At 34.2% G+C, this 25,315-nt stretch overlaps 3 protein-coding genes across 18 annotated transcripts; 1 reads left to right on the forward strand and 2 right to left on the reverse strand.

Annotated features, from left to right (window-relative positions):
- Positions 1–2,628: 2,628 nt before the first annotated feature.
- Dmtn (Dementin) lies at positions 2,629–25,314 on the reverse strand. 11 transcript variants are annotated; one of them, XM_015977886.2, is made up of 12 exons: positions 23,290–23,460; positions 21,485–21,641; positions 16,447–16,753; positions 10,440–10,668; positions 10,259–10,386; positions 9,826–9,873; positions 9,437–9,644; positions 6,701–6,860; positions 6,471–6,647; positions 6,240–6,421; positions 6,014–6,132; positions 3,147–3,287 (listed from the first exon to the last, which is right to left on the reverse strand). In XM_015977886.2, the coding sequence occupies exons 1-11, from the start codon at positions 23,316–23,318 to the stop codon at positions 6,021–6,023; spliced, it is 1,737 nt and encodes a 578-aa protein (XP_015833372.1). In that variant the 5' UTR covers positions 23,319–23,460; the 3' UTR covers positions 3,147–3,287; positions 6,014–6,020. The 11 variants fall into 11 exon arrangements, with proteins under 11 accessions (XP_015833375.1, XP_015833381.1, XP_015833371.1 ...); XM_015977887.2 differs by lacking the exon at positions 3,147–3,287 and adding an exon at positions 5,896–5,919 and having other exon boundaries at positions 23,290–23,461; XM_015977889.2 differs by lacking the exons at positions 6,014–6,132; positions 23,290–23,460 and adding an exon at positions 25,116–25,314 and having other exon boundaries at positions 2,629–3,287.
- On the forward strand, positions 10,789–12,497 carry LOC135266246 (uncharacterized). 3 transcript variants are annotated; one of them, XR_010334136.1, is made up of 5 exons: positions 10,789–11,046; positions 11,099–11,292; positions 11,343–11,630; positions 11,692–12,052; positions 12,117–12,497. XR_010334136.1 is itself a non-coding variant. In XM_064356518.1 (4 exons), coding segments are annotated over exons 1-4 (1,269 nt in total). In that variant the 5' UTR covers positions 10,789–11,045; the 3' UTR covers positions 12,481–12,497. The 3 variants fall into 3 exon arrangements, 1 of the variants encoding a protein (XP_064212588.1); XR_010334137.1 differs by having other exon boundaries at positions 11,343–11,450; XM_064356518.1 differs by having other exon boundaries at positions 11,343–12,052.
- LOC135266245 (uncharacterized) lies at positions 12,490–14,750 on the reverse strand. Of its 4 annotated transcripts, XM_064356515.1 has the most exons (5): positions 14,153–14,750; positions 13,968–14,100; positions 13,715–13,906; positions 13,018–13,661; positions 12,490–12,954 (listed from the first exon to the last, which is right to left on the reverse strand). In XM_064356515.1, exons 1-5 carry the CDS (start codon positions 14,490–14,492, stop codon positions 12,521–12,523), a joined length of 1,743 nt encoding a protein of 580 aa, XP_064212585.1. In that variant the 5' UTR covers positions 14,493–14,750; the 3' UTR covers positions 12,490–12,520. The 4 variants fall into 4 exon arrangements, 1 of the variants encoding a protein (XP_064212585.1); XR_010334133.1 differs by having other exon boundaries at positions 12,490–13,661; positions 13,968–14,530; positions 14,589–14,733; XR_010334135.1 differs by having other exon boundaries at positions 12,490–13,661; positions 13,968–14,097; positions 14,341–14,357.
- Position 25,315: the final 1 nt, after the last annotated feature.

Raw genomic sequence — 25,315 nt, forward strand, 5'->3', positions numbered from 1 at the left:
TATCAAAAATTGTGTTTTTGTGCACAAATAAACTTTTTACGAAACGTTAGATTTCCTCACTTTTGTGATAAAAATAAAAAATCACTTGACTTTGACATAGTTTAGATGTCTATTTTTTTCCCTTAGAACTACAGGTACTTCAAAGATAATCAAGTGTAAGAAAATAACAAAATTGTGAGCAAATTTTACGAAATACTTAAATAAGAAGTCGTCTAAGCAAAAATGTCTACACTGCAACACACTATAGTAATAGTATCAGTTATTAAAACCTCGTTAAAACTACAAAAATTGCAAAAAAAATTGTACTAACTTTCCTTAGGTAGACTCAGCTCTTTAAAAATGTAAGTTTCATGTTACTTTATTTGTTGATTAGAGAAAGCATTTTTTGTTGTATCAAAACGCATACGGAATAGTTGGTAATAATACGAGTGCGAAAATACAAGCATAAAGTTCGACGGCTGTCGTTATGCAACGAGCGTATGCGAGTTACGTACCCGAGATTTTTAAGCGTTTTCGCATAAGTGTTATTCAATTTTTTTTATTCTATTTATTTATTTTTATTTATTTTTTTCATTTTAATTTTTAATTAAAATTGTGAAAACATTAATTTAAAACATGTTGCTGTGGGAAGCGTGTTTTAAAATAGTGAAAACACGTTGCTACCGGAAATGTGTTTTAAAACCGTGTTTATAATCTAGGATTCAGATATTAAAAAGAAGGCTTAAAATGTTATCAACAAAAAATTTTTTTTAAATAATCTATGAAAAGGGAAAACGAATCTAATCAAATGTTAAGTGTCAATACAACACATTAAAATTTTTGATATCATAATAAAAAATGCTACGTTTCAGTTGCAGGCAAAAATAATTTTCTTTGGTTTCGTGTTTTATTATTATTAATAAAAATTTTGTTTTAATTTTCGATAGCATGTTTTTCGGAAAAGCCGACTATTATTTCGCAGAACCTCGTTAAGGATTCACAAAATTAAAAATGTTGTATGTTTAAATTTTTCAACAAAGTTTTTTTGAAAAAAACTAATTGTTGTGTAACCAATATTACACACGAGCAAACTTTGCGATCTATTATTTTGATCACGATTTTTACAACTTGCCCAAAACATCGATAGTACTGAAAAGTACTACTTTCAAGACGTTGGGGGTTTAAAATTTTGGGAAACACGTAGATTTGGGGAAAATAAATTAAAAGTTGAATAGGTAACACATAGAATTTATTTTAATTAATTTACATAAATAATGTCCAAGATATCTACATATGTATGTACAAATTCTATTTTATATTGCCTACAAAAAATTAAAAAAACACTAGATGTCAACGAAATGCTTCCAATTTCTACACAACAGACTAAGGACAGTAGCAATATGAAGCAAGACATTTAAAAAATGAAATAAAAAATTTAAAAAAAGTGTACCTTGAGAACATGAGATATACAAGGTGAGTCTGCTTAAATACTAAATTGTTGCCTCTGTGTATGTGAATTTTTTCAAAATTTTTCTGCCATGTTTTATCTAATAGATAAGAGCACACATTTTTGAGATTGGCAATACATATTTTTTGTACAAAACAAGAATAATAAAAACTTTTAGCAGACTCAGCCCGTAAATAGCAAAACTGTTAAATGAAATCAAAGGCAGACATTGAGTCTAACGCTGGCATCAGGTACTTTAACAGTATGTGACAACCGAGATGAGAAATATTTCATTACATCAAAGGCTCAGGAGAGCCCGAGAGTGCAATGAATTTTCCACCGGGGTTTGTACGCTATTTTATTCACAAACACATTTATCTTTTTTATGATGGATCCGTAATTTTAGCAATCTTACACAAATGCACCGCCCTCCAAGAAGTTTGGTGGTTGTGAATAAAAATGATTACTTTAGAGCCCCTATAAGCAAAAAACTACAAATGAAAACAGCTGATGTAACGGTTATAAAACTAATTTATCACTGGAATAACAAGTACTTTACAAACGTCCTACGAATGAATATCAGCAATAGTTGCACTTTTAAAAGGCTTATAAAAATTCTAACATCGCTAAGTCATGGAGTACACAATTGGATGGTTTGATTGAATGCATGGTTTACAATATCTGAGTTACAAAAATCGAAAATTACTAAACCAATAGGTCTTGAGCATTAGACAAAAAGGGCACTTTCGCTTAGTCCGCAAAAGCTTGATGCTGTTTGTTCAAAAATGATGTCAACCTTAGAATAGTGATAGTTTCGTTGGTGGATGAAAGCGCCCTTTAATAAAATTGATAATTGAAAAATTTGGCCCCACAATCAAATCCGATACAACTAAATGTTGAAATAATTTCGCGGAGGCTAGAGAAAGACTCGGTAAAACTGTGATGTAGGTGGATGGAAATTCTAGTAAATGCGTCTACCCTTACGAATGATAAAGCACATCACAATTACGCGAACTATTGACTTTTAAAATTTATCACTTGTCGATCGAGTTACAACCTTGTGACATGTGTTCAGCCACCAGTCTCATGTTCATGTGGACAGTTTGATTATTTATTTTGAGGATAGAGTCGTCAATTCCGTCAAAGAGATAGCTATTTTCAGTATACATTGAGTAACGAATAACGGAACAAAAACAACTAAAACAGAAAAAATAAACCTTTATTTTAAGATGACAAAAATATAAAGAGAACCTATTAAATAATTTATAAATATAGTGAAGCCGTCTTAAACGAATAAATAATACAGGAGCTGACACGAAACAAATATGTAAAGTTCCTACTCTAAAATGGACGAACATTTGCAACACTTTACCAACAAAACGGTTTAAAAATCGTAATTCGTCAACAGCAAATCAAGTGCTACTTTAAAATAATTGTGAAAACTTAACCCTACAGAATTGAACTAAAATCACAATCCACTGACCGTTCAGTCAAGCATTGTTTGCAAAATATTTTGATTTGTGAACAAGCAACTACCGACGAGTATGGCGTATCGTGAGAAGTGCACCTAACTAAAACACGAACATTCTTTTTTAGAAACAAGTATCACAAATTTTCTTCGTGTTTGTAGTTAGGTCTGCCGGGACAATCTCATTGAGTCTAATATAGACGTTCATCAAATGCCATATTTGCAAACTAGAGAGTTTATTCGCTAAAGGGGTAAGGTAAATGCTATTTGACGGGGTCTAACATATCTTTCAGACGCTTCATTACGTGAGAACCAATGTCTTGTACTTCTGGCCATTGTCTTAAGATAAAAACTGTTGCTAACACTATGAACACCGTTGTAAGAATTCTCACCCTGGAAAAAACAAAACGTGGTAAGCCGCCAATCAAGAAATAAATGAATCATGCCACGTAGTTTATTAGTAACTCGTATGAAGTTATTACGTTAGGTAAATGCATGAGTAACATTTGCTAAATGGTTCATTTAAAAAAACAAAACCAGAACATTGTTTATCTACTAGAAAAACCCAAAAAATAAAAAAAATACAAATTATAGTTTAAAATGTTTCTTCAGCCACGCGAGATGTTATAATCTATTCGCAATGTTTTTGGATAAATCTGATCAGTTGATCACGCTGAAAGCAACGTCTTGTTTTAAATTTTTAGCAAAACAGAATAAAAAAATGTAATGAGATGCAATGTGGAAGCTGATTTATTAGTAATAATTCTATGTTTACAAAAACATTCTACTGTTTATTTTGTAAGTTTTATCCAAGAAAAGACAAACAAATGTGTTAAACTTTTTGTAATTTGTTTAGTTCTCATAAAATTACATAAAAATAATGCAATTCATTTTAACAATCCTAAAAACATCTTATCAATTTATGGAAAAAAACTACTAATTACGGTGAAATCTCTCTTAACGGACACCTTCGACTCGTATAAGCGGCTTCATTCTTTAAACAGCGTTATCATGGTAAATATAATTAAAAAATCGTTAATTTCAAGAGAAAAATAATAAATGCGAGACCAAAACAAAATGAGTGTACGAAGTTTACAAAGAAATGAGAAATAGGAAGATCCCATAAATCGCAAATAGTGTTACAAATAAAAATGAATTGATGTAGAAAAGGCATGGAAGTGGATACGTTTGTGAAAAGCGAAGTTTTTTTGATGAAAGTTAAGGAATTGGCGGAGATATTAAAAAATTAAATTTTAGTTAAGGCAGTTAAAGGGTGGCTAGAAAAGTTTAGATTCGTCAGCATATAAATTTTAAGTATATTCGTGGCGATTTAGCAAATTTTTATAAACAAGATATAGCACATTAAAAAAATTGAAAAAAAAAATATTTTTTTAAAGAAATATTTGGCACCAAACAGTATCATGCTACAACTCCTTAATAAATTAATTTAGTTTGTGTTTATTATTTTTTATTTATTTTTTAAGAGGACACCTCCGTTAACCGGACAAAAACCGTCGGTATCCGCTTATTGGAGAATTCACTGTAACTAAAGCAACAGCGCTTAAATAGGCAAGAAAAACAGCATATTCAACTATTTTCGTGATTTTTGCTGAAATTCTTTGAAATGATTGCGTTCTTTGCATACAAATCTTAAAAATTCTTCTCTTTTGAGTCTAAAGATGTTTCAGAACTAGGCAGTTTTATTTTCGCTGGAAAGGGCAATTCCTGGAGTGGTTTTTGTTAAAATACGTAAAAAAACTAGCGGTTGATTGGCTCAAAGTATATTATATTCACTGAGAACAACAATTTCTAGACTTAATTTATTCAGATGTGCAGATTCCAATGCTTTAAAAGAAGCCAAATCAGTATGAAATAGCTCAAATCGCCGCATTTTAGCTGAAAACGAAAATTTGCTGAGTAGTTTTATTGAAATAAAATTATTTCCAGTGACTCTGCACTAAAAAAGTAATCAAGTCTCTTTGGAGTGAGTCAAATCTCAAATCTTTTTAACTAGTTTCGTTGAAACAAACTGATTTTCGATGATTCCTCCATTATGAATGTAACTGAAAATGTCTAAGTTGCCTCTTTTGTGTAAAACGATGATGTTTGTACTAGAAGTTTTGCTAAAATTACCATGTTTTTCACGAATCCTCGTTCGATCCAGCAAAATTTCACGGAAAAGCTGCAATTGTTCGTAAAATTTAGTAACCCAAATGAGCCAGTAAAATAAAATAAAATAAAACTTTTCAGGACTCATAGAGTTAAAAAAGATTCAACTGTAGTACCTGTATCGCAAATAAATATTTTATTGCCCTTCAACCATCAAAAAATCAAAAATAGCACCAGTTTCAAGACAATTTAATAATTTTTTAGCCAATATTTAACGAAATTCTCGCATAAACTTATATGTTTCTGTAGAAAAACGTGCTAAAAAGGCTAGAATAATGTGATTTTTTAAACTCATTTGGCGACTTTTTGACCTACTTTAGCAAAATCCCGGAAAACGCAAAAACAAGACCACTTATGACACAATTTTTCGCCTTCTCCTTGGCGAAATTTCTCGGAACAATAATTGCGTTTTTCACTGAAAACCGACTAAAACGATTGGAATCTTTTTGGCATCGTTTAGAGGAATTTTTACGCCTAAAAATTTCGTGAAATGATTACACATCTGGCCAAAAACGTGTTAGAATGCTCAAAAAGGCAAAACTTTTCAACCCACCTTTTTGATTTTGCAATCACCTTGAGCAAAATCTCGCGAAAAATTGAATTTAAACGCTCGCTAAAGACAAAACCAATATCATTTCGAACAAGTTTGATCAATTCTTGAGGCCAGTTTTAGCTCAAACACTGACAAAAATAAAATTTGAATTCACAGTTATCCTTTATCCAAAAACATTCTGAATAAATTACTGGAAATATTTGTAAAACATGTGAAGTATTTGAATGGAAATTAAATTTGTACACCATTTAGTAAATGTCACACCACTCGAAAGACAAAAGAGCCCCAAGACGCCCACACACACTGAAAACAAGCGAAAAGTCAGTCTGGATTTATCACAGTATTAAATCTTTATCTCTAATGACAATTTACAGTAAAATAAGCAAATCCCTTTTACCTATCTGTCACGTTTTGGACACAGTCCTTGTAAAAACGGAAGACCTTGCGGCAGTTATAGAGTATTTTTCCGACGATCCATCCACGATTTCAGTTACAGTTACAGTTCTATCATAATTCCTAACATGAAAAACAATAGAAAATAATAAGTGCGTCCACAAAAATTCATGTAAACCAAGACTGACATTGAATTTTCAGGAGAAAACAACAAATCGACAATTGTTTACCTTGTACGGAGAAACGGCATTATGATACCGGCCCCTGTGGCCACTAGGAGTAAGACAACCTGGAGAACAGTGAGCAGTATGTTTATTAATTTGACAACTAGAGCTCGGGCGTTGGAATTATCCAAGCCTTCGAGCGTGACGTACTGCTGTTGCTGGAGCGCTTGATGCTCCATTTTTTGTATCTGGAAGCGGTCGAGTTAAGAATTAAACAAGGCACAAAAAACCAATTACTTTAGTCTGACAGTGTTCTAAAATTTCGTGGATATCCCTGAGACGTTCCTCGCTTTGATATTGCACTTTCTCTTCCATGTCGGCCATTGCCTGCTTCAAATTCTCGACTTCGTTCTGATGCAGTTCGGTTAAATCGTTAATTTGCTCCTCTAATCGTTCCGTTCGAAATCTCTCCTCCTGTTTGGACAAAATTAAGCTCATTCCACACTAAAATTCATTAGGGTGGTTACCTGCAGTGCGGCATGCAGATACTGTATTTCCTGCGGTAGCGACTTCATCTGCTCCAGCTTTTCTTTCAAAGCTTCGATCTCTTCCTGTTTTGTTGTTAGTTGTTTGTACAGGGCTTTGAGTGAGTCTTGATTTGAACCGGTCTCTTGACCTCTCCCGAATCTGGATTGAAAATAATTGGCACGTTTATTAAGTGCAAACGACGGTTTAAACTTTTACACGATAACGTAATTGACGTTAGGTATTTACTAAACTAACACGAAACGAGTTAGGTGTCATTATCAATTTGAATATGAATGCATTGGAACGGTGCCAGCTCAGGAAAACGTGAAGTTTATGTTCAATCAATCGCGTTTACTAAGTCGCTTGTTACTTTGAACTTATTTTTGCAAAAATGGATAACATCGTAAATAAATTTTAGTGGAAAAAATTTATAGCAGCGGTAGCGAGAACGTGACCTTTACTGTATTATCAAATGTTTAATTAATCACTTCTTGTAAATAAAAACAGTGGTGCCGAAGTGGTAACGATAAATAATTTTTTGCGGCATTAACAACTGTTGTAATTGTTTTTGGAATTAGTTATCGATCTGTTTAAAATGATTAAATGTATTTATTACAGAAAATACGTTAACAGTACTCTAAACAATGGCTCTGTTTATTTTTCAAGTCCTACTTTTGTATCTCAAACGTGAGATAATTACCTAATTACAGTAATTTAAAAACTAGCAGAGCCACGCCGTGCCATCCACTACAAGCATAAATTAATGATAAAAATGTGATTAATGTAAAAATCTGTCTATTTTTAACAACAGAACATTAAATCATTCACGTGTTTCTAATTTGGACGAACGTTTCTAAAAAAATTGACTATTTTTCAAAAATGCATTTTTATTGGATCAGTTTCCAAGGTCGGGGAAGTTCCATCTAAATGATTTATTTTCCACAAATCCATAAATTATAATTATTGTCACTGAAAAAATTTGGCAACGAGTCAAGTGTGGACAACTTGTTGCACAAAAATACGACTAAAAAACTGGATTTTTGTGTTATGGAAATGAATATTAGACTATCAATTAAGTTGAAACACACATTTTAACAGTTTTTTTGAAAAATCAATTAGTAAACAAAATCTTATCTTTACGGGAACCTTGACCCAGTTATCTATTAGCAAATTTACGCTTTAAATTTGCAATTATCAATGAATGCAAATTTCTGATATCCTGTTAACAATGTTAAGGAAATTAATTCATAATCTGAACAAATTGTATCAAATTATAGATTGGAAAGTATTTGATTTAAAAACTTATGTAAAAAGTTGACGATAAAAAGTCAACCCAAATGCCACTATTTAACGAGAAGAAATATTTTCAAAATCAGTGATGACGTTTCTTGTTTGGTACAAAATTTTGTCAATTTTTGTTTCCGTTCGTTAAAAAAAAACACCGAGATAATCAAACTCCTATACTTTGAAGTCTTGAAATTTCTTTACAAACTCTTAAGGAAAGATGATGCCACAAAATAGTTCGGGAACTCCTATTAACTGCGCCAATTAAGTTTGTTAAAAGCAAGACATCGTGTTACGTGATTTTCTCAAAATATGACTACTGGTCTGAATTTTTCTAAAATAAATATCGTATTTCGTTTCCAAGTGTAATATTCTCTCTTAATGTAATAATTCCAACCAATAGGTATAAACTCTTAAATCTCCAAAAAATGTTAAATAGCCTGACCTAACAGTTTAGTATTCTATTTTTTAATTTTTATTATTGATTATTTTATAAATTTATTATAAAACTAATTTATTCTGAGAAACCCCTACCCTTGTTATTCTTTTCGTGAAGCAGTTTTTAAGATCTACTTTCTTTGAGTTATAAATAACAATAAATCTGCTGAAAGTATATTTTTCCTATATTTCAAAAACCAATAATCACACAGAAATCAGTGATTTTTTGTAGATTTTTTTTACAATTCCTTATAATTTAAATTAATTAGTTAGCTAATAGTAAGTCGCTGCGAAAAAATATTACAAAGTTTAGGTCATTCAACCAACGATGCTTACGTTGTTTTCTCAAAAAAATAAATAAAAAACGTCGCTAGCTCCAAAGAACAATTAATGAAATAAAAATTAAAACTTTAATTATAAACGTAGTTTTGGCGACAATTTTATCAGAATTTTTTGCATAAACTATCATTTAAGAATCATTTGATTTAGACCGACACTCTAAAAATAATAAAATATTGATTAATTATTGTTATTAATTAATTAATATTTGCTCAAAGAAACTCTAAATCAAAGTCAAAAATGACGAATGAAGCTTTCTGTAAACCCTTAAGTTATGTCAAAATTTAAACAAAATTACAAATAAGTTTCAAAAATATAGTACTCAAAAATTGTTACATTTTAAACCAAGTAAAAATAAATAAACAAATATTTTTGTACGTGTTAATTTTTTAATTTTAGAAAACCTTCACAAACTCCACTAATTTTTTATTCCGTGATACGAATTGCTGAAGAAAAATTATTTCTGGAAAGCATCACTAAATCTTTTCAATTGTTACGTTTTTCCGTCGTATCCTTGAAATTCCGTCAATACAAACAACACAAAAACTTCATAAAATAAAGACGCTATTACCAACTTCAGGCCTCAGTCAATTATTAATTAATTCTTTCTTAAATACGAAAACCAATCAATTGTACTATTTACGTTGATTACATTAGTTTTTTTTTATTTTTACCTTCCGATACTATCGCTGGTAACGCTGCTACACTCGCTGCCCTCATCACTGGGAAACTTCGCCCTATGGGCTTGACCCATCGAGGTCTGCGACGTGGCCGTGTGCAACGTCGCCGGCAAGGTAGCCGACCCATGGTGCACCTTCTCCCCTTGGTCACTTCCGGTACCACCATTGGCTGCGCTACCTTCAGATCCGGTTGCTCCGGGCCCTATGTACCACGCTACGGATTATAATCATGGTGTTACAGTGCGGTGCGTAGCCATGCTTCAATAGTATAGTGCGCTGTTATGCTTCAGTTATTTACAGTGTGGTTAAAAAAATCGCAAAACGGTTTTAGAAATTTAGACATCGAAATTTATACGAGTTGGGCATGCAACCAATTAGCTTACTTGAACTAAGATATAAGTTATGGAAAGAAAAGGGGACCAAAACACCACCTAGAGAAAGTCGACGGGAGATTATTTTTTGGAAAAAAATTCGTTTGCACAAAGCTTGATTTTTTGTACATTTAGTCAACATGCACCTTTGCTGGAAAATTAAATAATGTCTGTGGTTTACTCCAAACAATGGAGTGCGTTACGCGAGGCCATTATTTAATTTCATCAAGTATGTACAAACTAACAATAACACAATTCAATTACCTTCGACTAATATTTGTTTACTTAATATTAGTTACGGATATTTTCCGGGGGCATTAAATAAGAAAAGAATTACACAATTTCACAACAAGTCGAAAAAATCAAGCAAAGTTATTGTGGACGTCAGGATTTGATTGCAAAAAAACTACATGTCTCAAAAATTAAACGTAAATAAATTACTTACTCGAAAGCTGGCTGATGTTATCCGCACTTCCGAATTTATTTTTAATTAGGTGAGCAAACTCTCTAGGCTTCGACATGACCGATCCGCTGAACCCTGTAATACCATCTCGGATATTTCCACCCACATTCCTGCGATAAAAAATTGTTTTTGCGATTGTGACTCAAACATTATTCGAGCTTACTTCAAGCCTTGTCCCATATCACGTAAAACCTCTCTGGGGGGCCTATGACTTTGAACTAATCCGTGTGTTTCTAATTCATGAACGCGTTTCTGATACGTGTCCAGCTTTTTTTGCAACTGCGATATGACCTGTGCACTCTTTTGATTCTTTTTCTCGAAAACGGCTTTGATCCTTTGGACTTGCTGTTTATCGGCGTTAGCTGCCAGCTTAAGATATTCGTTTACGTTGTCTGGAAAAAATTCACACTCTTAATCCCGCGATTATTTGCAAACACGAGTCTGAAATAATAAACTCGGGGAGAGCGTAGGCGGCACACTGTTGACTAATTAATTCGGGATTTCAACGACAATACGCGCTATCAGTCGTGACGTCACCTCCCCACTCTTATTACGGTAGGTCAGTTGCTCAAAGCTAAACAACCAGTCTTTTACATGTGGTGTAATACGTTTTTCGGTTTTTTGGTTGTGTTTGTGCGTTAATAACGTGTCAAATAGCTGCAGCGGGTGTAATTTGTGCCACTAGAGACTTTAATTTAATTTAGAAGTGACTTTTTGTGAAAATACGAACTTTATAAAAGAATACAGGGAACCACGTTGTCGGTGAGAAAGTGAGTAAGCTTTAATTATACTTTGAGAAACTATTATATTTATGCATTTTAGTGGCAGAAAAGCACATTGTTAAGTTTCACTTTATTGCGAAATTTTTTGGGGACGGTAATCGCTTTTTAGTTCGGGGAGAAAATGCTTTTACCAGCGGTCACGTCACCAAATTTAGGTTTGATGGCACAGTACAACCGATGAGAATTTCTGCAGAAGTTCTACCGAGCATGAAAAAGCTAAATTATACTGTGGAGGTTTGTATTTATTTAACTGTTAGACATTTCTTCTACAAAGTGTGTTTTAGATTTCATATGACCTAGAAGAAGGGGTTAAGACGGCACATTGTACCTGCCCAAGGGGCAACGTGGCTTGCCATCATATGGCTGCAGCATTATATTATGCTCATTATAATGTAAGTGCTACTGACATTGAGTGTCAGTGGAGTGCCCCATCAAAAACAACACCACAAACAGAAGTCATTAAGTTAGCTGATGTTTACAAGCCGAAATTATCAAACTATACGGCACTGTCTAGGTCCTCTACTGAGGACGAAATTATTCAGTTCCGTGCCGAAATAGGCGTCACGAATGTGGTGGGCTTCACTTGGCTCCTAAGACCAGAAGCAAGTGAAGAAGCCAGAAAAATTATTGCAGATATCGAAGAAATTCTACAAAGCTTAGAATACGTGCAGGCCATAGACAAACAAAAGTTTCTTTTGGAGAAGTGCAGAATAGATGAGGCACGCATTAAACTGGTTGAGGCGTGCACTCGGGGCCAACATGTTAACGAAAATTGGCATGTAGCAAGGAAACATCGTTTAACGGCCAGCAGGTTTGGCATGGTACTATCTGCTTGCAGTAGACGAAGATTCCCACCCTCTTTATTTAAAAATTTGGCGGAAGGCTATTCGCTTGACAGGGTTGCTGCTGTGCAGTGGGGTAAGACCCACGAGAAGACAGCGCTCAGAGAATTTGAAGAAGCGACGAATCTTAAAGTCCAAGAGACGGGATTTTGGTAGGTCGAAAATAATTAACACGTATAACTTAGATGAATAATGTAATATTACTTTTTTTTGTAGGTTGGAAGAATCAGGCTTTTTGGGAGCAAGTCCTGATGGATTAGTGGAAGAAGATGGGATTCTCGAAATTAAATGCCCATATAAATATAGGGACACTGACAGTTTGTCTGAAGCCCTGAAGGATAAAAAATATTTTTATTGGAGGGATGAAAATGAGGACATTAATCTTAACAGCAATCACAATTATTACCACCAAGTACAGGGGCAAATGCACATCACTGGTCGAAGTATCTGCTACTTTGTCGTGTGGACACCAAAGTGCACAGAGATATTTCAAATTGAAAAAGATCCGGGGTGGTCAGAAAATATCAATATTTTAAAAGAATTTTATCTTGACCAATATATTTCCTTTATTTCACAATAATAAACTGTATATAAATAGATGGTTTTTATTTTACATTATTTTAATCATCACAATCCTGAAACAATTCTGCTACCTCTTTAATTAATGGAAATTGGAGGTTTGTTAAAGCGGCAGTCGCTTTAAAAACAATATCTCCATAGTGGCACAAAGACTCTGGCAAAAAATTTAAAATATGATAACATTTTAATCGGCGTATTGCCCTTTCGACGTGTATTCTTGCACGTGCAATATTTTCGGTACACTTAACTTGCTCTGGTGTAAATTGGACATTTGATAAAAAAGGTGGAATATTCAAAGTGACCCCTGGTGGCAGAATATTTTGGATCAAAAATCCCTTATCGGCTAAAATCATATCTCCAGTTTTTAACATGTCGATTATTCCACAATTTAAAACAACTTTTTGATCAGAAGTTGATCCCACGTATAAATCACTTACAAATGTGATGACACCATTGGGTGCAACTCCAATTAGCCCTTTGAAAGTATTATGATGTTTGTAAGTACTATATGTTAATTTCTGTGTTGACATAGACTTACGTGATACCACAGTGAAAATTTCGGTACAATCTAGAACTGCTCTACAATTAGTAAAATTGCTAAAACATGTTGGCAAGCAAGATTTATTTTTTTCGCGCGAAGGCATTGTCGTCATAAACTGTTTATATAAAATTTCATATATTACATGGACAAATGTTAAAATAATATTAGAAACTGTGCTTTGGGCAACCCCAAAGCGTTGCGCCAAATCAAGTTGAGGGAAATTGAGTCGTAATTTTACTAGGGTTAAAAAGAGTTGGTCAATTCTAGTTAACTTTTGGACTGTCCATTTGTGGTAATATTTTATGTCCAACTTTTCGATTAAGTGAAACAATGCTTCGAAAATCTGGCTATTGGGAAGACCGGTATATAAAACAATGAGTTTGTCATTTCCTTGAACATTTTCATAGCAAAATCGTACTGTCAGATATTGTATTTTTGCTTTAAGTTCAGCATTTTCCTTTTTGAGAAAATACATTTCTGCTTCAAGAGCCGCATGTGACACCAAGGGTGCTTGCACACCCATAGATTCTAACGGAGCATCTTGAATTATATCTGCTGGTGCTGCAACTACGGCTGTAGACGTCGATGGCACTTCCTCTAAATTCATTGTCGATGGTACTGTTTCTTCCGGTATATCAACACTATTCAAATGATCAAATTGTAAATCAATTTAAAACTAGGATTCACTTTTTACCTTAATGATTCAGCGGAACTAGAACAAGAAGGGAGTCCTTGTTTTTTCATCTTTTTTTTTTCTGGAGATTCCACTTGAAAATAGGCTCTTTTTGCGATATTGTGCAAAAATAATTCAGGACCATTTTCCTTTCTTCCATCCCGAAAATGGCAGCTGCAAACGTAGGCTCCTGGTCCGGGTTCTACATCTCTTCTACATTTAACAATGAAACAAGCAATTAAAAATTAATATCAAAACATCTATTAAAAATTACCTCAACAATTTTTTCCATAGTGCTCGTTCTTTTCCCGACTTAGGAAAACTAAAAAAATGGCATTTATCGCGAGTACTATAGTGTTTGCAATCTGGAGCCCAACACATTCCCATAGTTGTGATGTAAAAACCTACTACACATGAACTATCAAAGTATCGCAACAAAATATTATTCACAAATCATACCTAATGATGTACCACAAAAATGAGATAATGTCTTGGAAAAACAGAATTTTAAAAATTCAAGAACACGAAGATATGGAGAACGATCGGAAAAAACACGATAACAAAAGACACTCACGAAAGAAGCACAGAACTCACAACCCGTACTACTTTCAACCATGTATGTGCCTGAACCCTCTACCCTCGTATACCTGCTATTCATCCCTCGTGATGGGGGAGGGGGACAGAAAACAACCCGTTTATTGGGGTTGCGCCGGTTGCACCCCATGAATTCGTCATTCAGAAGAAATCCAATGTCATTAGTGTGGCAAACCATTTTTCCCTCAGTTTTAAAAGGCCACATAATAATTTACATCAATATGATGTCCAAATTAAGAAAAACTGAATTTTGAAGTTTGAAAAAAGTTAGGTTAGAAAAGGATTTATGTGTTCAACTTACAGAAATATTAGCTCAGTTGCTAAAATCTTTAAGAAACGACATTGCATTTTTCATAGCTATCATTTCTCTGTAAAAGTAATGTTCCTACACTTCTAGCATTAAAGAAATACGAAAAACTTTTAAATGCCCATAAGAAAAGCATTGAAAATGGCGATTGTTTAGCTTTAAGGTGCTGACCTACCTCAAATGTCTACGTCACACTGATAGCGCGTATAACAGCTTGTGTACGAACCCAATTTGCAAAGTTTATTTTTTATTTATTTACGAGCTCATTTCGTATTTCCTCCAGTTTCAAGGCAAATTTGTTACGACTTCATGAGGACAAAAAGAGATTGTCATTACGTAGCGATTTTTTTGAAAATAGAGACGCGAAAGCTCGATAAAATTCAAATATTGTTCTAGATTGCACTTGCAGTAACGCGTTGAAGGATTTAACTCTTGCATGCACACACAGAGAGTAAAAATAACACGAAACGCGAATGTGGAATAAATATTTGCGGAAACGTAACATAGCTGTGAAATTTTCTTTTTCAGACATTACATTAGATTATTACCACAAAAAAAACATACCGTGCCTTTTCATCATTAAATTTGTTTCATTGCTCTTGCGTAGGCGGCGAGACTTTATCGAAGCTTTAATTTTAATGAAACAATCTTATTTTTATGTTTTGTCCATTAACTATTGTTTGATAGATTTTTAATCGCAAAGAAAATACGAGTAACTTTTATTTGTTTAGAGAAAACACCGAATGAAGTTTGTGAAACCATGCAAATGTCTATTTTTTGTTACAAATTTAAATTTGATGCATGGAAATCTAAGTCCAAGGTTACAAAGTTTTGTTACTACTTGGCAGAGTTACAAATAAAAACTGAAAGCGTTTGACTTACTTCCAGGGGTGTTAGTTTTTTGTTTTCGATTAGTATTGTCAAGGTTGCGAAAATCGTTAAGACTGAAATAAAATAGCAACCCTCTAATGTTTTAAAATGCGGGTTTTTATGACGCTCATTTTGTATTATCTACAGTTGATCGTAAAAACTTTAAATGGAAATTACTAACTAGAAACATAAAGTCTAGTGCCGTAATTTTTTAATTATTTTTAAGACGTTCGGTTTTATGAAAGGTAAAAAGTTACCAAGCATTAAACATTAAATCATTATGATTATTCATATTTCACGAAAGTAACAAAATATGTTGTACACATATCTGGAAAGATTTCGTCAGATTTGTTGATCATTATTTTACAAAACTGTAATTTACCTTGAAACTGATTCGTATGTTTTATGAGGATCAGAACAAACCAAAGTAATTTCCAAGCTGTAAGCTAAATATCTGGCATAATTAATCAAAACTATGTCATGAACGCTAGCTGGCGCAAAGTTTGCAACCACAATATCCTGTTTAAAACCGAAAACTTTTGATAAAAATAACTACTTTCCAGTTATCTAATTTCTGGCAAAGTATGAACTACAAGCAGAGTGCGAAAACTTTCGTAAAAATAATTTACGACGGCTGTATATCCTCATCAAATTTTTTACTTGATCCCAACTTCGAATCCTTATCGCAACATTAATAAACATGTCACGCCGTAAAGGGCCCCAATAAACAAAACGCAAGGATAAACACAACCATTATCCTTCAGACCGCACACTAATAAACAGTAGTCATCAATATTTAATTTAAAAAACCTTCCACCGATAAGCCGCAACTTTCCATAAAAGTACGAAAAACCATTAAAACTTGTCTCTCCTATTTCGCGACACGCTTGATCGGATTATTTTATACGAGAGCTCACCTCCGCGACCTGACCTCTCCCCGACTTAAAACTTTGGCTAAATTAGAGTAACACTCGGGGCTTACCGTCTCTCATTTTCTGTTCCGTCTTTATGAGATCTCTCACTCTAATTATTTTATTCGATAACTGTTCAAGTGTTGCACTAATTTTGGGATCGATGTTGTCGGTCTCATCGTCCTGCTTGACGTGTTCACTGCTACCGTTGGAAAAAAACGAAGTGTAACAAATATCGGAATTATCGGCTTCTGCTGGCCCCGAATCGTCCAAGTAGACGTGACTTCCGTCTTCCATGTCCGTTCTGTTGGTGCTGGTCGTGGGGGAACGGTGTCTCGAGGGCCGGTGCGAGGAGTGCGTTACTCCACCATCTTGGGACTGCAACGAAAACAACGTGTAACGCCTGTAACAACATTTTACGCCAGATTTTGAAAAAAACAACTTCCCAAACACGTACCATTAATATTTCGTTAGGGATGAGCCATTCGTAATGGTCGTAATCGTTATCCATCGCGAGCATCTTGACGAAATTAATTCCAAACACTTTTTTTAATTCAAAATAAATCAGAGTCTTTGAAAATTCGCATACTGCCGGTTGGTATCGCCGTAATTAAATAATTCATCTAAATACCCACTCACCCTCAATTTTGTTCTCATTGTGCGATAACGGAGCACGCAACTAATTAGAACTCGAGAGATCAACGAGCAAATATCGCGATGCTAATAGCAAATGTAAACAATTATTTACTCCAAAAATTACTCAACTCTTGTACTAGCCGGGTCAAGTAAACAAATTCTTGCCAATTATTTGCGAAAACATTCGGTGTTAATGTCCGGAAAAAGTACGTCTCCGGTGAGTTTCCGGTCTTGTACTTTTTTCACGGTCATTCTGCTAAAACGGAGAATTTCGTGAAGCTAATGGGAGCCAGATGTTTTTCGCCAATTGGAAACGTTTAACGATGGCATTGGAAATAAAAAATCGTGCACGAAAATTGGGCAAATAAAGCAAATTAAAAAGATTAGAACACGTACATAACTGAAAATGTCAGATTAGCGTTTTTACAGTTATTACAACGACCTTTGCGAAGTACTCGGCTCACGTAAATGTGTGGCGTAACTGCACAGAGTCGGAACCCCTGCATTATTCACATTTTTATTATTATTAAAATAAATTGCGTATTTTTTCACATTGTTAAAATCAAACTTTCACATTTTTCCCAGCACAATTTTAGTTATTTTTTGTCCGTATGTCACGGCGGCATTCTGAAGACTGATGCCAGCGAATGCTTAATTTAATTTTAATTTGGTGCCAAATCTTTTGTGCTTGAACTTAGACTACTTTGTTATCGTGCCGCATATTTCTCGATCAGTGGTGCCAACAAGATTTACGTCACATCATTCCATTTAACGACCACCTGACAGATCCCTGCTTTAGTGCTTCCAAAAATCCTGCTGCGGCCAAAAAATCTTTCCACAAATTCTCTAATATTAATTTTAATTTTAAAAAATATCGCAAAGAGGAAGACTATCCTTCATTGTCAGGAGCTAATTTCCTCCAAATTGGACGATTTCGCTCTTCAAAGTTGGGAAAGTTTTAAGAAAATTCATTATAAATTTAAACATCCAACTTCATTGTCATTCGAGCAAAAACTGAACTGACGTATTTATCAGAATTATAAATAGAACTACTTGGTAAATAATTCCATAAAATTAATAAAATCCAAACTCTACAGCATGAAAAGCAAACTTTCTCAGCAATTTACAAAGCTGATACAATTACGAAACTTCTTAAATTATAATAAAGTTAAGTGGGTACCCGGCAACAAAAATTAATCTAATCGGGACTTACGTGCTCGAGATACAATTTTCGTGACAATTTTCACGATCGAATCTGCTATGCACCTGATGTAGACTAAAGCAAATTACAGCGACCGGCTAATTATTGGTTAAAAGTTTAAACAAACAGAGTGACGTCAATTTCCGTTTCCTTTTAAAAAATCGAAGCCGACTTTCAAATTTTCCTTTGCACCACATTCTTACAAACTGATCGCCGATTTAAGCCAGTCTGTGTCGGGACAAATTGTTTCCTGCATACCTCGCAGGAATTTGGCTGCAGGAAATGCCGAATCGATCTCGCCAGACCTTCGTCAACACTTTGAAATCGAGGGAATGGACGAATTATTAAATTAGGTACTCACTTCCGAAGATTACCTCACATGTAACACGCAAACTGAAACACACGAATTCGAAGCGGCGAGACGAATTTACATAATTATTTAATTCCTTCAAACTCAATTAACCTATGAATGAATTAATTGAGCTATAAAGAAGCCGGGACGTGTACGCAGCACGGAATCACTGGCAACTTTTCAATAATCCGCAACCGAAACTCGATAATAATTACATAGCAATACCCAATGCCATTGTTCTACAGGAAGAAATGCTCGCAAGGAGGAAGGGTTCAAGGTTTTTGCCCACACAACAAAACGTTTTCGCAATGCAATAACCGCGATTTTGGTAAAAATTAATCGCGCCGGAACTGCGCACTTTTCCAGTCTTGGTTTTTCCGCACCGACTTTCAAGAGTGAAAGTGCGAATCGCTCCCATTAGGGAGGAAATTTGAGACACCACATCTATTACTGACACAGTTATGTAACTACACTGACTCAATGAAACCCTCTTGAGTCCCATCTTTTCATATTTCATGTGAGAAAATGATCCATCAGTATTTTAACTTGAATTATTCACATTAATCGATACGCGCGCCAATAATGGAAGCTCATTGGGCCGTAAATTTGCCGTTTAATTTTAAAACAATGACCAGCAAACACACCTCGACTACGCCCCGGCTCTCGACTCGTCTTTATTAATCAACTTTTTATTGCAAATTAAGCTCGCAAACTTTTAATTAGCCAAATGGACGCCGAAATTCCGGAACCGCGGCTTTTGAGCAACACTAGAAAAACTGATAATTCCCAGCGCTGCATAAATCATATAATCTAATTATTATTACAAGTATGCACATCGATTTGCCTCTCGATTTACTGTTAGTAAACATTGCCCGCATTTGTAGGGTCAATGCGGGAAAGGAGCCGCAAGGATTACGCTAATTTATTTATGTGCAATTTTATTGATTTCCTTGCTCAATTACTACATGTGTATTTACTTAAAAATAATTACCACGATTCCACTAATAAATCTTACAGTTTTATGCGTTTTTAATTGCAATAATTAACAATTCCAATTAGATTATAGGGAATAAAGCCATGAATTCACACAGATGTAACGTTAAAACGTTACCCTACCTCACCCTACGTCACTGTCACTCATCATTCCCATCACTTTCCTGTTTGTAATCTAGCCGAGAGAATAGACCTTTGAAATCAAATCTCATTGGCGAAAATCGGAGGTCACTCATTTGTCTTGATCGGATCAAAACCCGTCCGAAAATATTTTCTTTCAGCTAGTGACGTTATTACACAAACGATTCATCATCTTGTTTTTTCCTGGAAACTTAGACGCGACTCATTTGGAAAAGTGACCCGGAATGCGAGAGTAAAATTTGACTTTGTATGCGGAACATTCCGCTTTTCAGTTTTGTTTTATATTTAATGCTGGAGGCTGCGGTTTACTTTGATTGAGGAGAGGCCAAACAGCAAAATCAATACGGGAACAGGAATCCGATTCTAAAATATCAATTATTAAACAAAATGGTTTAGGAAATATGAATCGAAATGATCTTTGTAGCGCGCGGCTCAACTTTAACCTTTGCTCTGCATGAAGGGTTTACATGAACTCTAATTAAACACCTGACCTGCCTTTTGTAACAATTAGACCTCTAAAATTAAACCTTGAAACTGACATTATCCAATTTTAATAATAAAAGGCTCGGGACTTTATTAAAATGATTAATCACTGCACATTTGCGTAGCACATAAAAACTGATAGAAATGGCTTTAGTATTACGCAATCAAATCAAAATTTGCAGGCACGGCAGAAATCAGATTTTATTAGACACAACTTTTTTATGGCAACTCGGAGAAGCTCCCATTATTTTTATCTATCAACCTCCATAAAACCTGTATCTAGACTTACAGATCTAGATCATTTTACAGGTCTGTGAATTTTCCGGGATCAATAGTATTGTGCCTCTGAGAATTTTCTTTCGGAGCGCAGCAACTTTTATTGTCACTATTTCGCTTTTATGAGAAAAATCACATAAAAACTGCTTATTCGCGATTTATTAGGGTTTCATCAATTCGATTATAAACTCGGGATTAGTGTGTAAAAGTTTGAGATTAGTTTAAACCTTGTCAGTTTCCAACTCTAGCAAAATTGAAAATATCTCCTGTTCTAGGCGAATACGTGACCCTGCGATAATCCCGTAACATAAATATTAAAGAGTCACTTACGGACAATAATTGCATTATTTATCGTTTAAATTAAGTCGGATTAACTCAAACAGTGAAGTGTCAAGGATGACTTCCGATGAAGAAATGTTTGTCAAATTTGGTTCAAACGCGGAAGAAAAAGTGGACCAATAGTGTAATAAAATTTTATCAATAACTTATTGCCACACAAATACGTGACACGTTGTTATTTTGGCCGAAAATCAAACGTCACATAAACTTTGACCGATTTGATTATTCTTGTTTAGGTTGTAGTTTCTGATGATCCCGAATTTGCTGGTACGGTAATTTTGTGCATATTAGATGATAAGATAATTCCTGGTGCAACAACTGATCGATAGCGTTAATTTTAGCAACACAATCGTAAATAATTGAACAAATCGGGGGAAATAGTACCTTCAAAGCTGCACATGTTCACCCCGGTGGCTATATCACTCAATAACAAACAATATCGTATTACCTATTGAATAAGACTCGCTGCAATATCCGCTGTGATTCCATTAAACAAAAATTCAAATCGATCTGTAATACTTGGAGGTCGTCAATCTCTTCGTATCAAAACCCACTAAAATAAATTTTTGAACCTCCTTCGCCGATAAATAAACACGCGATCGTGTTGAATAAACTCATAAAACACATCCGATGACCGTGATTTTGATTTTTCACTCTCGTCCTTTCGCGAACCATCGAAAAGCCTTACCTTTCCACTGTCCGAACCATGACTAAGTGTTTTGGTATGATGAGGTGCATGGTGAGTGTGGTGCTCCCGAGGCCGGCATGGCGATGTGCTTCTACTCGACGTTTTGCTTCCAGTCGTTTGTTGCGAAGTTACGTGCAAACTGTCCATTGCACCTAATCTGCAAACCGACAACGGTCCAATTAAAATTCCATAATCACTGCTCGAAAATGATTTAAATTGTGACTCAGGTGTCTTAGAACGAGATGACTTGCTTTTGAGGAATTTGAGCCGCATTTCTCAAACCTACATCTCATTGAGAATCCCGGGTTATTTACGGAGGCGAGGATTCATCCCAGATTCGTACTCACAGTGCAATTTTTTCCAGTTACTGTTTACTTCATTTTTAATTTATTACTTTTGCTTTTTATAGAACAATGTTGAAACGTATTTTTAATAAGGTACAAATTAAATGCACAGTATTTTATTTAAACGACAAGTACTTTTGATCAGTAAAATTAATAAATGCACAGTAAAATAATAGATGCACGGTAAAAATAATAAATGCACAGTAGAATAATAGATGCACAGTAAAAATAATAAATGCACAAAAAAATATAATTGCACAGGAAAATAATAAATGCACAGTAAAAATAATAAATCCACAGTAAAAATAATAAATGCACAGTAAAATAATAGATGCACGGTAAAAATAATAAATGCACAGTAGAATAATAGATGCACAGTAAAAATAATAAATGCACAGTAAAATAATAAATGCACAGTAAAATTATAAATGCACTGTAAAAATAATAAATGCACAAAAAAATTATAAATGCACAGTAAAAATAATAAATGCACAGTAAAAATAATAAATCCACAGTAAAAATAATAACTGCACAGTAAAAATAATAAATGCACAGTAAAATAATAAATGCACAAAAAAAATGCACAGTAAAAATAATAAATGCAGAGTAAAAATGATAGATGTAAAGTAAAAATAATAAATGGACAGTAAATAATAGCATCTCAAAACTAGAGTGTAGAACTCCACATTTCGAGTTTTACGTTTTTGAGTTTAATCGTTCGTTTCATTTTAGTTTTAGTTTCAGCAAGCTAGCTACTGAGCGTTTATTATTTAAACTGTGCAAACTGAAACTAGATACTGTGCATATACTGGGCAAATTTTTATAAAATACTGTGCGTGGTTTACTTGGCATTTAAATTTTTTACTGTGCAAAAATGAATTAAATACTGATCATTTATTATTTTTCACTGATCAAAATCGAATTTATTACTGATCGCTTTAATACTACCTTTGTAATAAACAAACTGTCTACCAAATTTAATAAAAAATACCACAGAATAAACACACAATGGGAGAAAAATCATTTCCTAGAACTGCAAACAGATAACACTATCATATTCGACGAAGTGATTGATCCCGCCACATATTTGGTAGTTTAAAAACACTCAAAGAATAGATAATTAAATTATGAGATAATCTAACTTTCATTTTTTTATGGCCGAGGGTCCTTCATTCTCTGTAATACCTTGAGAATAAAAAAAACAATAAATTATTAAAATCTACAAATGATACTCTCGGAAACTCATGTAATTAAAAATTTGCTCACATAATAGTACACCTTACATCAAATAATTAAAATTCAATTAGTAAAAAAATAATAATAAGCTTCCTCTTGCCCATTTCAAAAAAGTTATGAATCCCCGGTTACTTTCAAGCGTTATCAAAACACAATAGTTCACATCAGGTCGTGCATTCTGAATTGCGGAATTAGAGCATGTAACAAAAAAAAAATGAACATTACCTCCAAATATTCAAAAGCGTCAACTGCATTGTATGAACTCAATGGCCGCACTGCAGAGTGAAGAAAGAGGAATGAATCAACCAACACTGACTCGTATTTAACTCGATTAATCATTCTTTCTAATCTAAACAAACATTGGTAAACCATGAGATGATAACGCGGTTATTGGTGGCACAAAACTAAAACTCGCCTCTTGACCAACACTAAAAATAATTTTCTCGCAAGCCGGTGACTTTCAACGTTTCACACGATCCGTTTTATTTTTATTAGAAAAATCGGAAACCTCGACACCGTCAATGGTTGTTTCGCACTAGGCGTTTTCCGAGCATCGAAGTGAAAGCCCAATTGATACGAAAAACTCACATCCAATAGTGGTTATCAAACTCATGTGAAAGTGTGTAAGAAAAAAGCTAAACAATTATCGGACTTTTACTTTTAATGTGTTATCACGTTGTTGTCCTAAGGCCCGCCAGTATAATTAAAAACAACTCTGTTTACCTGTGCGTAAGCACCGATCCGTGTTTTATTAATTGAGCCACAATTAACAATCTTAATCGACACCACGGAGGTTTTTGGGGAAACTGATCAAAACCGTGTTATCGTAATCACAAAACGAGACAATGTAAATAATCGCGTTTACCGGTGCACGTGGGAGAAATCATTTCTGGAACGATAAAACTGTGATGAAATTATTCTAATCGCCGAATTAACGACCCGATTGACCTTTAAATACAAATAAAATAAGTGTAAACTGACTTCCGACATTGCCTATCTGATAAATTGATTTTTGGCATTGGCTGTATGAGTATGTGATTGCAAATAATTCGTTCTTACACGGAAAAGGTTGGCCAAGGCATTGTATGCATATTGTACCGATTTGCTCGGTTTTGTGACCCCCCAGGTTGTGCCCCACTTTTAGGGACAACTCGGCAACTTTTCCCGCAAAGTTGCGTGAGTCAATGACTCATTCGATTGTGAATTGCAAAACTGATCAGAGAAGTTCTAGTAATGCGTAAAGTAAACCACCGTGTCCTAAAGACACAAACATAAACGAGACCATTTTTCAAGTCCAATTATGGAGCAGAATTTTGCAGCGACCTTCCTTTTAATGCGACGATTTAATTAGGTTTAGGGCAGGTTAAGCACATTATATCTGCGCAGTTGACTAATCTAGGTTTAATAAAACGGTGCCTTCCCTCTTTGAGGCAATTATTAAATATAGATAAAGGATTTCCCTTGCAGCTCACTCGACCAGTGACAATTTCATGAATAACGGTTCTATTTTCGGTGTTTTTATACACTTCTGTTCCAGTTTTAATTTTAGTTTGTGGTTCCTGTTACGCTGAGGACATTTAAATCCGAACTGTTTACATGTTTATCTTCCAAACCACTGCTTACAGCTTGTAAATACACAAGTTCATTGGGAACGTTGCAAATTTGAGTTTTTTGTTTCTGGACTTTACCTCGCAAATTAGTATAACCAGTTATTCAGTGAGTCTCCTGTTACGTTATCTGATAAGAATTTTCTTGAAAATTGTGTAATTTAATTTCCTCCCACTTCCACCGAATTTTATGTTTTGTGTGCTTATGACTGCATCATGTTTCGCTTACACAACAATGTTGTGAGTTTCCTCGCTGTTGTAAATAATAATAAAAGACAATTATTTTTGAAATAGGAGCGTGTGGGGGGTTATAAATAGTCGGGTTTGTTTGAACCGCAATAATTGGAGTACGTTTGTACACTACCAAAAAACCTAAATAGTAATAATTTTAGACTTGCAAACGCATAATAACAAACAAAACTTGGGAAAATTGTGCATTCTTACCTAATTAAATTTTCTTCTCATCGTACTCCTTTAGAACAATGGAAATTGTTTTAAACATTCCGTTAGGGGTAACACGTACAAAAAATTGTTTTATTGAAGATCACAGAAACACAGACTCATTTAAGTTACAACGAAATACTAAATCCATCTCCAAATATATTAAAAATTGTTCACTATTTCATGGGATGTCAAAAATGTGT

The sequence above is a fragment of the Tribolium castaneum genome, chromosome 1, assembly GCF_031307605.1.
Source record: "Tribolium castaneum strain GA2 chromosome 1, icTriCast1.1, whole genome shotgun sequence".
In the NCBI taxonomy this organism is placed as follows: Eukaryota; Metazoa; Arthropoda; class Insecta; order Coleoptera; family Tenebrionidae; genus Tribolium; species Tribolium castaneum.

What these genes read in the sequence shown, in the direction of transcription:
- LOC135266246 (XM_064356518.1), top strand. An exon ending in AGCTAAATTATACTGTGGAG is followed by an intron (nt 11,293 to 11,342) that starts GTTTGTATTTAT and finishes AGTGTGTTTTAG; the next exon opens with ATTTCATATGACCTAGAAGA. An exon ending in GTCCAAGAGACGGGATTTTG is followed by an intron (nt 12,053 to 12,116) that starts GTAGGTCGAAAA and finishes TTTTTTTTGTAG; the next exon opens with GTTGGAAGAATCAGGCTTTT.
- LOC135266245 (XM_064356515.1), bottom strand. Translation starts at nt 14,492, where the DNA reads ATGTGGCCTTTTAAAACTGAGGGAAAAATGGTTTGCCACACTAATGAC. An exon ending in CTATGGAAAAAATTGTTGAG is followed by an intron (nt 13,907 to 13,967) that starts GTAATTTTTAAT and finishes TGTTAAATGTAG; the next exon opens with AAGAGATGTAGAACCCGGAC. An exon ending in AGTTCCGCTGAATCATTAAG is followed by an intron (nt 13,662 to 13,714) that starts GTAAAAAGTGAA and finishes TCATTTGAATAG; the next exon opens with TGTTGATATACCGGAAGAAA.
- Dmtn (XM_015977885.2), bottom strand. Translation starts at nt 23,318, where the DNA reads ATGCAGTTGACGCTTTTGAATATTTGGAG. An exon ending in GATATGGGACAAGGCTTGAA is followed by an intron (nt 10,387 to 10,439) that starts GTAAGCTCGAAT and finishes TTTTTATCGCAG; the next exon opens with GAATGTGGGTGGAAATATCC. An exon ending in ATCTGCATGCCGCACTGCAG is followed by an intron (nt 6,648 to 6,700) that starts GTAACCACCCTA and finishes TTGTCCAAACAG; the next exon opens with GAGGAGAGATTTCGAACGGA.